The sequence below is a fragment of the Dermacentor andersoni genome, chromosome 4 (assembly GCF_023375885.2).
Source record: "Dermacentor andersoni chromosome 4, qqDerAnde1_hic_scaffold, whole genome shotgun sequence".
In the NCBI taxonomy this organism is placed as follows: domain Eukaryota; kingdom Metazoa; phylum Arthropoda; class Arachnida; order Ixodida; family Ixodidae; genus Dermacentor; species Dermacentor andersoni.
This window is the reverse complement of record NC_092817.1, coordinates 196740785-196753498: the sequence shown is the minus strand read 5'-3', so window position 1 is coordinate 196753498 and position 12714 is coordinate 196740785. Positions and strand designations below refer to the sequence as shown.

The 12714-nt window shown below is 47.1% G+C and overlaps 1 protein-coding gene across 2 annotated transcripts in view; it reads right to left on the bottom strand.

Annotated features, from left to right (window-relative positions):
• Nucleotides 1–12714, bottom strand: part of LOC126530527 (gamma-butyrobetaine dioxygenase-like) — an 82747-nt gene that overhangs the window by 32326 nt on the left and 37707 nt on the right. For both annotated transcript variants that reach the window (XM_050177796.3, XM_055070634.2), the window contains exon 2: nucleotides 10663–10858. In XM_050177796.3, coding sequence (XP_050033753.1) covers nucleotides 10663–10807 — 145 coding nt within the window. In that variant the 5' untranslated portion in view covers nucleotides 10808–10858. The remainder of the gene's footprint in view (nucleotides 1–10662; nucleotides 10859–12714) is intronic.

Here is a 12714-nt window from a genome sequence, read left to right as displayed (position 1 = left end):
AACGCATTCTTGGATAGCAAGCGAGTTGGTTCTTCACATTTCTTTGTACAGCGAAAGCTGCATATGACTAACCTTCCGTAGTTTTTCTCGGCGTCCGGCAACAGAAAAAGTCATTGTGTGGGCCGATCCTGGTGATAGCGAAGAAAGTGTCCAAGTTCAATGGCGCATGCCCCTGTTGGCTTGGGAACCTGTAATGCGCCCTTGAACTATTCTTGTCACACGTGGGACCCAAAGAGGTCCCAGGCATACGGGTGAGAACAGATGCTTTCTAAAGAAATGTTCTGTACAAATTTTTCGCAAATGACTTTAAAGATTCTCGCCGCCAACCTCGCAAACCTGCTAGTGCCCCTGCTCGCGCGTTCGTCGTCATCGTCGTCTTCCACAGCTGGCTCCGTTGCCGCTCATCATTCCAGCGTAGAATTCACTTCTCCTCTGTCGTCGTAATTGGGAGGCCGCGTCTACGGGGGTATGAGCCATTGATTAAGGGGGTGTGAGCCATTCTAGAGCTGTCTTATCGGTGAGGCGGACACGTATAGTTCGTACATCCGAAGAACAGCATGCGTACTAGGAACGCCGGAGGGAACAGCAACGATAATGTAAATGGCGCCGGCGCGAAACGACCACCGTCGAAGAACGTTCCCGCGATGCTCAACGAAAATGAAAATCGCGAGCCCGGGCACCTCCGAACGAGCAACGGCGCCAGACTCGCAACGCAAAAAAATGAAAGCCATTCCACTCTGGTAAGATGGAATGGCAGGGAAAGCACTTTGCTTTCCGTTTGAGTGCTTTGACTGTCGTCAGCTTTCGCTGCCATTCCATCTTCACAGAGTGGAATGGTTTTCATTTCTTAGTGTTTCAAAAAATCAACAGCGCAATGACTGACAAATGTATTTTATTTAATGTATCCTGTGCAACTCTGTGTGACTCCATAGATCTTGCAGTTGTTGTCATTCGCCTTAATATAATCTGAAGTGCGTGGGGGCTCCTTATATGTCCTCAATTTTGGGTAATCACCGTCATTATCATCACATTCATCATTATATCATCAGCAGCCTATTTAGATACACTGCGAAGGCTTCTCCCAACGATCACTATTCACATCTGTCCCATGACAGCCCAGCTCATAATGTGTATGCATAGTTCGTAATTTAATCACTCCATCTAATGCCCTGCCGCCCTCAGCAGCGCCCTCCCCCTTCTGTTTTTGGGCGGGAGGGGGGCTATAGAAGAGAAAGAATTCGTGATTGCTCGTCAGCTAATCGCAGCTGCCAGAGAGTGAGTTCATCTTGGTACGAGAGACCCGACGTAATCACAAAAAACAAATATTCTAAGGAACAGCAATGAGCTGGGGCGGATTTGAGAGGCACTCACAAATTATGGTCGGCTGCTCACAGATATGCTTGAAAAAAAAGTTACAGAGGCACTCAAGTCTCCTTACATGCATTGAATCAGAAAGCAGCATGACTGTTCCGCGCGATACTTTTCACTTAGTCATGTGCTCGAATTGGACAAAGTCAATTTTGGGAGTGCGTCAGGTCCGTTTTGAAAGTGAGTCAACTGAATTTTCGAACTGGGCAAAGTCAATTTTAGGGGTGGGCCACCCAAACTGTAGGAGTGCGCCAAGTCAATTTTGGGAGTCGGCCAGCTCGGTTTTGAATGCTGGTCAATTCAATTTTCGAATGGGGCAGAGTCAATTTTTTGGGTGTGGGCCACGACGCCACCCAGCATTTCGCAGTGCGAGCCGCAGCCGGTCCAGCACCGGGACCGTGACGTCATCACTTGGTCACCTGGGTTTCGGTACCATCGGACACTAACGCCCGACGCTTGCCCGATTTTTCGCTTCCTGAGGCATACAGGTATATAAAGCTTTCGCATTAAAATGTGTGCGATCAGTGTATTTTGAGAGCGTTACTCTGAGGAACCGAAAGTTTGAGGATAACAGAAACCTGAATGTAAGCTGCGAGCGACGTGACGAATGACACAACAACAACAACAACAACAACAACAACAACAACAACAACAACAATAATAATAATAATAATAATAATAATAATAATAATAATAATACACACGCGACTAAAATCTGGCCGTAACGTTTGACACAGGAGAACGACAGTAGGAATTTCAAATCGAGTGCGGGTAAATGGAATTAATATATTTAATGATATGTCATGCGCAGAGCAGATAACCGGTGATCGATTAAAGTCTCTTGGTATAGCGGACAAGTCACATTTCTGTTGTAGATACTTTTTATTCGGGTGGGTCTAAGTGTTCGTTGTGTGTATTTATTCTGTTTGTTTCGTCTCATCTCTCGCTCTTCGCTTGGAGGAGGTTGTGGTAAACGTTGGCAGTTTCAATTGAAAGCAATCCCTGTCCCTCTCTCTCTCTTTTGCCGCCGTACGAATGAGCGGTAAATAGGCCGTGTTCTCCGGGCGAAAATACGGTCCGAGCTCCCTGTTCCGTGCTTATCGTCGCACTCGCTGCGAGATAGCCTGTCTGAGGTCTCTTATCGCTGCGCAGTAGAGACGAACGGAATGAGTGGACAGTAGAGATACGGGGATTCGTGTAAAGGTTGTCCGGGCTTACGCCGCTGTTACCTACCCCAGCGCTTGGAGAGAAACTCGAAAAAAAGAATCATACAAAAAAAAAATATTTACTCCGAGAATGTCGAGGAACATTGGATTGGACAGCCTTCAATAAAGTTTGTCGAATCCAATCGCAATCAGCAACAGTCCGTATGCAGGGCCGGAAGTCGACGACTTAATCCTCTGTCAGCTGCTTGAAAGAAAAGGCGTGGCGACAGAAGGAGAGAAAGGACGACTCCGGTGCCTCATGACCATCAGCGTCATAGCGGTGTGCAGTCGGCTCAAAAAGAGATAACCTTTCGCGCACGTTCTCCGCCAGCATCGTTCTTACTCCCTTTAAGGGCTCCCTCCACAGCCTCCATAAAAAAAAGGAAGAGGCATCGTGTGGCTTGGTGTCCAGAAAACTATCTCTTATGCAGCAAAATCAATGAGAGTTCTAAATTAACACACGTAGCAAAGACTGCTTTCTTAGTTGCGTAACGGTTTCTGCGCTTTGTCCGCAGGTGTGCTTCGCGAACGTTGTTTAGACCTGCACTCTCTGTGTCTATTTGGTTTAGCTTATTTCATTTCACGTCTCGTTCATGTCATCGCTCGCCTCCTTGTTTCTTTCTGCCTTTGTGACTCCTTGTTTGTAATTGGTTCATTGGACGCTTCTCCTCTATGGAATATCGCTGAGGCTTTCAGCTTCCTTAATTTAATTCCTTAATTAAATTGCTATGCCTTGGTTTTAATTGTTTCGTTCGTTCGTAGCTAAATAGTCTTTTTTTCTTCTTATTAGCTGATGTTTTTGAAGTGTTTTATTTTGCATGGAGCAGGAGCGCAAATTTTGAATTCGCGGTAAGCGTGGTAAACGTACCGGCTTTGTCTAGGTCTGGCGGTTTCCTTCGTTAGGCCTAGGTGCTAGGCGGGACCTATTTGATAGGCCTATTTAACTATCTCAGCTAGCTCTTCGAAGTGATTTGGCGGACGTGCTCGTTGAGCCTAAGGACGTAGGCCTAACGATGAGACCAAAGAAAGGGAAGGCCGCGGGGGACGCGGAGCAAGTGCAGTGCGACGAGTGCCTGCGCTGGTGCTCCCTCGACGAGACCAGTTTCCAGAGCTTAGCAGACGCGGAGGAGTCTAGCTTTACGTGCAGGCTGTGCGAAGGGGTCAGGGAAGCAGTACAAAAACTGAAAGGAAATTGGACAGCCAAGTTCGAGGAGCTGAAAGCAGACCTGAGGGAGGAGCGGGAGAGGCGGTTAGCTTTGCAGGCGAAAGTCGCCGAGTTGGTCAAGGTGGAAGCGGTGCAGGCCGCGCAATTAGTAACAACCGTGGCCGAGCTTGGAGAAGAGAAGGAAAGGAGAGCAGAACTGCATAGGCGGCTCGATGCGCTTGAGACGCGCGCAGCGGAGAATGATGGGTCGGGACACCAAGCCGGGGGCAAAAACACAGAAAGTAGGGTAGACCCTGCATGCGAAGTCGGGGGCAGGGTGGCAGAGCAAGCGGTAGTCAGCTCGCCGCCGGTGAGTCGGCGTAGTTATAGCGAAGCAGCGCAACACACCCCGCGGGAGGCGACGCTGCAGCCACAGGGGCGCCAGCGAGCGCGAGGAGAGGAGGGGAACAAGCTAACCCCAAGGAATGAGCTTATAGCCAATGATAAGCACAACCTGGAAGTTAGGAGGGAGGGAAAGAATGCCCTAGTACTTATCGGTGGTGATTCAAATATGAGGAGGTGCAAAAGAGCTATAATGGAGCGTGCAAAGGGCGATAGGCGGGTAGCAGTCGGGACGTTCCCAGGCAGGACAATGGACGCAGTACTGAAAGAAACAAAAAGCGAGCTTTCTGAGAATGTTGCAGAGCGCAATTTGGTAGTGGTAGCGGCGGGGCTAAATGATGTGTTGAATGGTGAAGCTGCAAAAGTAGTGGAAAGATTAGCGGAGGGAGTGGACGATTTAAGGGCGATAGCACAGCAAGTCCAGATCGCGGTATGCACAGTGCCGGAGGTGCAAGGAAGGAACGGAGCAATTGCCAAGGACGTTGTGGCTGTAAATTGTGAAATAAGAAAGCTAAGCCAGGAGAAAGGATTTGAAGTGGCAGACATAAACAGAGAAGTGCATAGAGCAGGCTTTGGCGGAGGCTTTACACGAGATGGCATCCACTTTAATGGAAGGCTAGGAGCCGAGATCGGCTGGCGCCTGGCAGGTCGGGCAGTAGCTTTTTTAGGGGGTCCGCTGCGCCTCAGGGCATAGGGGTAGGTAGAAACAGTGTAGAAAGTGCAATAGAGGCTGAAGCCAATAAAATGGCCACTAGGAGGTCCAGGAAGAAAACTACAAATAAATTTAACACCAGGATCAGGTACATAAACATGCAAGGCGGTAGAAAGAGAGCGAGGTGGTTAGAAATAGAACAGCAGTTAAAGGACGAAGAAGTAGGTGTATACGCGCTATGCGAAACACACCTCAGGGATCTAGAAGACCCACCGCTTATTGAAGGCTACGTCTGGGAAGGGAGCAATAGGACAACAACGGAGAGGAAGGGAGGAGGAGTAGGTATGCTCATACACCAAGGAACAAATTGGCAAAGAATAAAGTTAACTTGCAAAGAACATGTCTGGGTATCAGGTACAATTGCCGGTAAAAAGGCATGGCTAGGAGTAGTTTATTTAGGGACAGGGGACAACTACAGGCAAGACAACAAAGATCTAGTGAAGTGTCTCGATGACGATATAAAGCAGTTTGGAGAAGGTGCCGATATTTGTCTGCTGGGTGACATGAATGGCCACATCGAGGATCTGGATGGATACACAGATTGTAATGGGAAGTTGATGCTAGACTTCTGTGAACGACACAACCTAGTTATAGTAAATAGAGAAACTAAGTGTGAGGGACAAATCACGTGGGAGTCCCGTAACAGACAAACGACCATTGACTACTGCTTAATGTCGCAGGGATTGTATAGCAAGCTAGCAATAATGGAAATAGACGAAGAGGGGAAGTACAGCCTCGGAAGTGATCATAAGCGTATTAGTCTACAGTTGGGAGCCCTACTCAAAAGAGAAATACAGGGAAGCCAAAAAGAGTACGCAAAATTAAATGACGCGCAAATAGCGCAAATAGCGGCTGGCATAGAGGAAGCAATAATGAAACATCCCATGGAAAGGTGGGATTATAATCAGTTAGAACTACTCATTAGTACAAAAATAAAAGAGGTAAAAGGAGTAAACCGCTGGAGAGGAAAGGGGAAGCCACCAAGTTGGTGGAATAAGGAAATTAGAGAGGCCATCGAACAACGACGGTGGGCATCTCGGGAACACAGAGAAGCAAAGAGGGCGCAGTTATCTGAAGAGGAAATAGGCCAAAAATGGGAATATTATCGACAAAAGAAACAACAAGTGCAGGTCCTCGTCTAGGCTAAAATAAAGCAGTCCTCTGATCGCTGGCTAGCTGAAGCTCGCGATGCTACTAAAGGGGGGTCAAGAAAATTCTGGAACCATATAAGCTGGCTGGGTAAAGCTAATCACAGAAAAGAGGAACAGATTCACGATGCCGAAGGAAATTGTTTAGAGGGAGATGACGCTGTGAACTACATTGGTTCAGTTATAGCAGAGTCATTTAGGAAAGACGATAGGGTAATCGCCCCAAGTGAGGGAGCAACACAGAATAGCATAATAGAAAACAGCTTAGAATTGACCAATCTTAACTGGAAAAAGGCGGAGGCAAATGTTCCAAAATGCACGTCCGCGGGGATAGACGAAATTCCAATCAAGTTAATTAATGAACTTGGCCCAAGAAGCAAGGAAACGCTGATAAAAGCATTGGAGGCAGTCATAACAAATAAGCAAATTCCGCACAGCTGGAAACAGAGTAAAATGAATTTGATTTATAAAGGAAAAGGTGATAAGAAGAACATAAAATCTTTCCGACCAATTACGATAACATCAGTTATATATAGGCTGGCGATGCAGGCGGTGAAATTAAAAATGCAGTCATGGGTAGAAAGTAATAGAATACTTGGAGAACTTCAGAACGGGTTCAGAAGTGGTAGGCGCTTAGATGATAGCCTGTTCGTGCTTACCCAGTGCATAGAAATAGCTAAGGCGGAAAATAGACCTCTGTATTTAGCCTTCCTGGACATAAGTGGTGCATACGACAATGTGAACAGGGAACTCCTGTGGAACATATTAAAAGCTGAAGGTATCGGTAATGAGGTAATTGATTTTCTACAGGAACTATATCGAGAAAATAATGTTGAAATAACATGGGAAGGAATCAAGAGTACGACAACTGTCGAGGTTCACAAAGGATTAAGGCAAGGTTGTCCTCTATCACCGCTGCTGTTCATGCTTTATATGATAAGCATGGAAAGAAGGTTACAACGAAGCAATCTAGGGTATAATCTGTCGTACAGATTAGGCGAAAAGATTGTTGAGCAACGACTACCGGGTTTAATGTATGCAGACGATATTGTACTGTTCGCAGATAGCCAGGAAGATTTGCAAACTCTGGTTAATTACTGTGGGGACGAAGGAGACAGTTTAGGTTTCAGTTTTAGTGCAGCTAAGTCCGGTGGGATGTTTTTCAACGATACAACTGATCAGGAGCTTACAATACAAGGCCACGAAATACCCCGAGTGACCGAATACAAGTATCTCGGGGTTTGGATAAACAAAGGGCAGATGTACACGGAAAAGCACGAACAGTCTCTAATAGCAAAAGGGCGAAGAGATGCCGGGATAATGAAACATAAGGCATTGTGGGGTTACAACAGGTATGAGGTACTGAGAGGCATTTGGAAGGGAATAATGGTGCCGGGGCTTACTTTCGGGAATGCGGTCCTGTGTTTAAGGGCAGAGGTTCAGTCGAGACTAGAGGTAAATCAGAGAGCTGTGGGAAGGTTAGCACTAGGTGCCCACGGGAAAACCACAAACGAAGCAGTACAGGGAGATATGGGCTGGGCGTCATTCGAAGCACGGGAAGCTCAGAGTAAAATCCTATACGAAAAACGTCTGAGGAAATTGGATGATAACAGGTGGGCAGCTAAGGTGTTTAAATACCTATACAGAAAGAGCGTTGACTCACAATGACGGAAAAGAACTAGAAAGCTAACCAGTAAGTATGCCAGACACGAGGACGAAAAAGGACAGAGCATTAAACGACAGGTTAAAAATGCGGAAGGTAAAAATTGGATAAATTCAATGGGAAATAAGCATAGTGTAGAACTATATCGATACTGGAAACAGCAGATCAGGAAGGAAGCATTTTATGATAACTCAAGAGGCAGTGCCCTACTTTTTGAAGCTAGATCAGGATGTCTTAGAACGCGGAGCTATAAAAAGAAATTTAACGAAGAAGAAGACACATGTACTGTGTGTGGTAAATATGTAGAAACAATGGAACACCTCATACTAAAATGTGATGGTATCAACCCCGATGTCGATGCGGCCACAGTCACCCTTCCTGAGGCCCTAGGGTTCAGAGATAATGATAGTCATGTAAATAAAGGTGCGGTGGAAATTAGCAAAAGGCGATTGGAGGATTGGTGGCTCAAAAGCAGAGAGGTGACATAAGGTTAAAAGGGTAGGAAGACGTATTTAAAGAAAATCGAGAAATTCAATAACACACAACACAGATAAAAATAAAAGGCAAAATAAAAATCTGAGCATGGTGGCAACTGCCATCGCCCCGTTTCAAAGGGGACGCTCCTACCTTCCATCCATCCATCCACGTCACGGAGGAAAAGCTGGGCCCCAACTCGCGCGGTCGCGCGCGGCCGCAGCCACCACCTGACTCCCGCTCCTCCCAACTCCCAAATATGCAACGCATTCTTGGCTTAACCAAGCTAAGCCTAGCCATTTTTTTTTTCGTGACTGTTGCGCAGTCGTAAATCGTGGCACGCATTTTTATTTTTTTGACGATGTAAATACTTATTTGGCTTCGCGGTGCAGTATTGGCGCTGCAATAAACTCAGTGACTGCACGTGTCGAGAGCGTGATGTGTGATTGTTGCGCCCGTCTGTTCGTCACAGTCATTCACATTTTATTGCTGCACTGTGATTCAAGCACTTCCAAAAAAAAAAAAAAAGCACCTGGCATCATCTTAAACAAACGAAGTGTTCGCTGCGATACTTGAACGCTGTGCTTTAGCGATTTCTTGCAGCGATGTGTTGATCATTGCTCATTGTTTGGCGTAGCTGGAAACATGAACGAGGTGACGCGAGGTCACTCATCAGTAGGAAAGAAAATATTAAGCCCTTATATGATTTTGCAGGATACAATTCCTCTTAGGCGTATAACTGCATGACCGTCGCTTAGTGGTTACGCGACCTTTCTTTTTTTTCTCGGTGCGAAATGCAGCCAGGAGGTATTTGCGCCTATTTTCTCGAGCTACGCGTGTGTGCGCTCTGTTGGTTTTAAACACGTGTTGGTTACATTTTCGTTTCCTTTTATTTTTCCGTCATGCAGTGCTTTTTGGGCGCCCTTAACAAACACAGCGCAGACAGAGACACGAATTGGAAAGAAGGAAGCGACTTCATAGGCGCTGAACTCACTACTCAGAACTTAGAAGAAAAAATAACTTCTGTATTTGCGATCAAGCCGCGGGAGTAACTAAATTTATTTCGCTTCTAATAAACTTCCGTCTTGCGAGTCCAGCACCTGTCCCGCCGCTTCTTTTTTTCTCACTTAGCGCCTCTGTCTGCGTTGGCTTCCTCACAATGAAGTCACACCAACGTGTCCAAATGTAATTTCCAGTACTTTCAATTTTGTGTATCTGTCCTGTCTCGTACAGCATTTATTACTCCTCCTGCCGGCGCCCCTGTGCCTGTAGCAGTGATCAAATTAAAAAGAATACACTAGAATTAACTTAGTATTTACCGGTAAATGCGAGGAAAATGCATTAGTATTACGTCGCAGGTATTTGATGTCCCGGATCCATGATTTATACGGCGTTCAACACGCTGCAATATGTTGCCCAGGAGCTTACACATGTGCCGCCTCTTGGAGGAGAGAAGTGCAACTGAAGGCAGTCCAGAGTAGACCACCGTCAATTGCACTATATATATATATATATATATATATATATATATACTTCACTGGTAAAAACATTTTCGGGCCACCGCCACTTCGCATCTCTGTCGCACGACGTCACGAAAACCGCAATAGACGTGTGCACACTCATCATGCATGTTTCTGCAGAACGAAAGACAAATAGCTATTCCTCAATCGACATCTTTTCGTGATTAGGCCTCTGCAATTGGTCAAAAGCTTTCGGGCTGCGCCCACTTCGCCTGTCTGTCACGCGACGTCACAAAACCACGAACACTCAACGCGTCAAGGTGACGTGTACGCACTAAAGATACATTAATATGTCGAACAAAACTGATTTTTTTCAATAGCCGGAGACTGCCCCATTTAGAAAGGAATAGAAGATGGCTGCCCGCCGATCGCTCAGGTACTGGCTACTCGAACCTGTCGGAGAACATAGATTTATTTGCGCAAAAATATCGCGTGGTAGTATGACGTTATCGAGCCCTTTCGGCACGTTTGCGACATCGCCCTGCCAACTCTTCTTTGCTGAGGATCTGTTCGGCGACATTCTTAATCTTCCGTTGTACGCCGTCGCGATTTTCGACAAGCCATGTAAGCTAAGTAAAGGGAAGCGGACCAATCGCAGAAGTCGGCACCGCCCTCCTCATCCGATTATCTATTTTCACAACTCTGGCTCGGCCCCATGGAAACCATCTCCACTTGAGCGTGCTCCTCGCCTCTTGTCAGCCAAATAGATAGAAAAGAACAGCTCAGTGTAGGCAATTTTACTCGTGTTCAAATCAAACAAAAGCGACCTCTTATAAACGACGAAAGCGTTTGATTGAGCTGTTCATGCAACGTTGCGGGTTATCACCCCATGCTTGCGTAGGCGGTTACGTAAATTTGTCGTCAGGAGCTTGGAATAAAAACCGATTGGAATAGTTTTACGGTACAGCCAGGGCCTATGCACGTTTCTCCACTGTGACACTCTTAGTGCTAGCGCATTAAAATAGCAAAACCCGCTCGGATGCAGCCGCTTTGCACGCAAAACTCCACTCATAGGAGGGCACGTACCGGTTCGGCGCTTCTGCTGGTAGCGCCTGATGTGCTGAAGCGTCGGCATGGCGCCCTTGCGCAGAAGGTCTGCCCTCGCGGACGACAGGGCGGCCGCTGCGTGGCGCGACAGGGGCACTAGCAGGGACCTTGCACACGACGCCATCTGTGGGCCAGTCGATGTAGCGCGGCGCTCTTTGACTCAGCAGCGATTCGTCTGTAAAATTATGCAAATTTGGAAAGTTCAGCACATATACTCTATCAAGACTAACACGCTGCGACTCGTCAAAAAGCATGGTGTCACGCGAGCACAAGCAAACATGAACACATCGCACTCGATGACCGCGGAAACTCGTTGTCAAAACGCTACACTCAGGAAACGCGGCGGCAGCAGCAGCGACCGAATTGACCTTCGCGCTGCCGTTCGCATCAGCGCTCGGCCTTGGAAACTCCGCCGACCCGCCGTGGTTGCTCAGTGGCTATGGTGTTGGGCTGCTGAGCACGAGGTCGCGGGATCGAATCCCGGCCACGGCGGCCGCATTTCGATGGGGGCGAAATGCGAACACACCCGTGTACTTAGATTTAGGTGCACGTTAAAGAACCCCAGGTGGTCGAAATTTCCGGAGTCCTCCACTACGGCGTGGCTCATAATCAGAAAGTGGTTTTGGCACGTAAAACCCCATAATTTAATTTTTTAAACTCCGCCGCTTCGGTGGCCGAGGTAATTGGCGCCATCCATCAGGAGGGCGGGAAAGCAACTCCGCTTCCCTTGCACGGCCTCCTATATCGGCGCGCGCGGGCGGGCGCCGATCCAGGAGGCTGTGCCCTTTCGCCCCTCCTCTCAACTCCTTTCCCCTTGGCCTCCATCGCAAGTCCCTCACTTTCAACTGTCTCCGCGCGCGCGCCCGCCAACCCGGTGCCAGCTTAGCCCGCTGCATGAAATTTCATGTTTCGTTATTTGCTGTTATCGGGAAGAGTGCGCTGCTGTGCGTTGACCGGCATGGGATGGCGTGGGCAGTTTCGTCAGTTTCGTGGTCTTCGATAGATGTGTGCTTACGCTCCGCGATGTTTCACCAGTTTCACGACTCGCACCGCTCGTGCGTCGTGCACTGGTGCATGAATACCTCAAAAACGAGCCCTGCAAGGTTCTTCCGGATGCCTAAAGACAACAGGTGAGCGCGCAGGCCCAAGGACATCAGAAGACGTATGCACACGAACACGGCCCTGTGCATGTGTGTGCTCCATGAGTCTCCGGACTTCGTTGTGCCTTGATTGTGCTACACTTCCCTCTTACCAGTAGAGACAGCTGACAAATAGATGTTCCTCCTGATTGTCACCTGGTCTATGACTTGCTTTTCTGTGCCAAGTCTCATTCTGCAACTTCAGTAGCTCGCCCAGCTTTTCATTCCGACCTCAGTGCTTTTTCTGTGTGTCACCGTTCTACAAACTACTAAAAGCTGAAAAATTACTGTTCGTGTTAACGTTGTACCTCAGTAATTGCCGATGAGAAAACCAGCGCGAACAACCTTCATGTGTAGGCATGATACGCTTTTTTTTTCTAGAAAGCACGAGCATTGCAAGTGTCCTATATGCAAATTTTTGCAGTTCGTGTTTATTACACAAAGGAGTGCCCAGTAGGAATGACTTAATGCGTTAAGTGACGTAATTGTACTGCTAAGCATCAAATTCGTAGTGAAAGAAAGGTCGTGTAGGTATATTTCACCTGGTCTTTGATTGAGGAATAGGCCTTTCTGCGAATGTTTTCTATGTGCTGCTGCAAAAGCTGACTTACCTCCTGCTCCCCCTTGCCACAGTTACTAAAGTTGTGGTCAAGTGCAACATACTGTGATAATGTGTATTTCCGTTATTAGTACAATGTTATTTTTGTTCTGCCATGTCTTTTTTCATTTTGTTCAGTTCTAATAAACATGTCACGCTTTCCATATAGATTTGTGGAGGTTTATAAGTAAGTTCTTGTTTTTTTCTTGGTATAGTGGTCAATAAAACATTCTTAGCATTTTATTCTATTTTTAAAGGGGGTTTGCTTGAGTTTCTGCGTAATGGAATTATGTT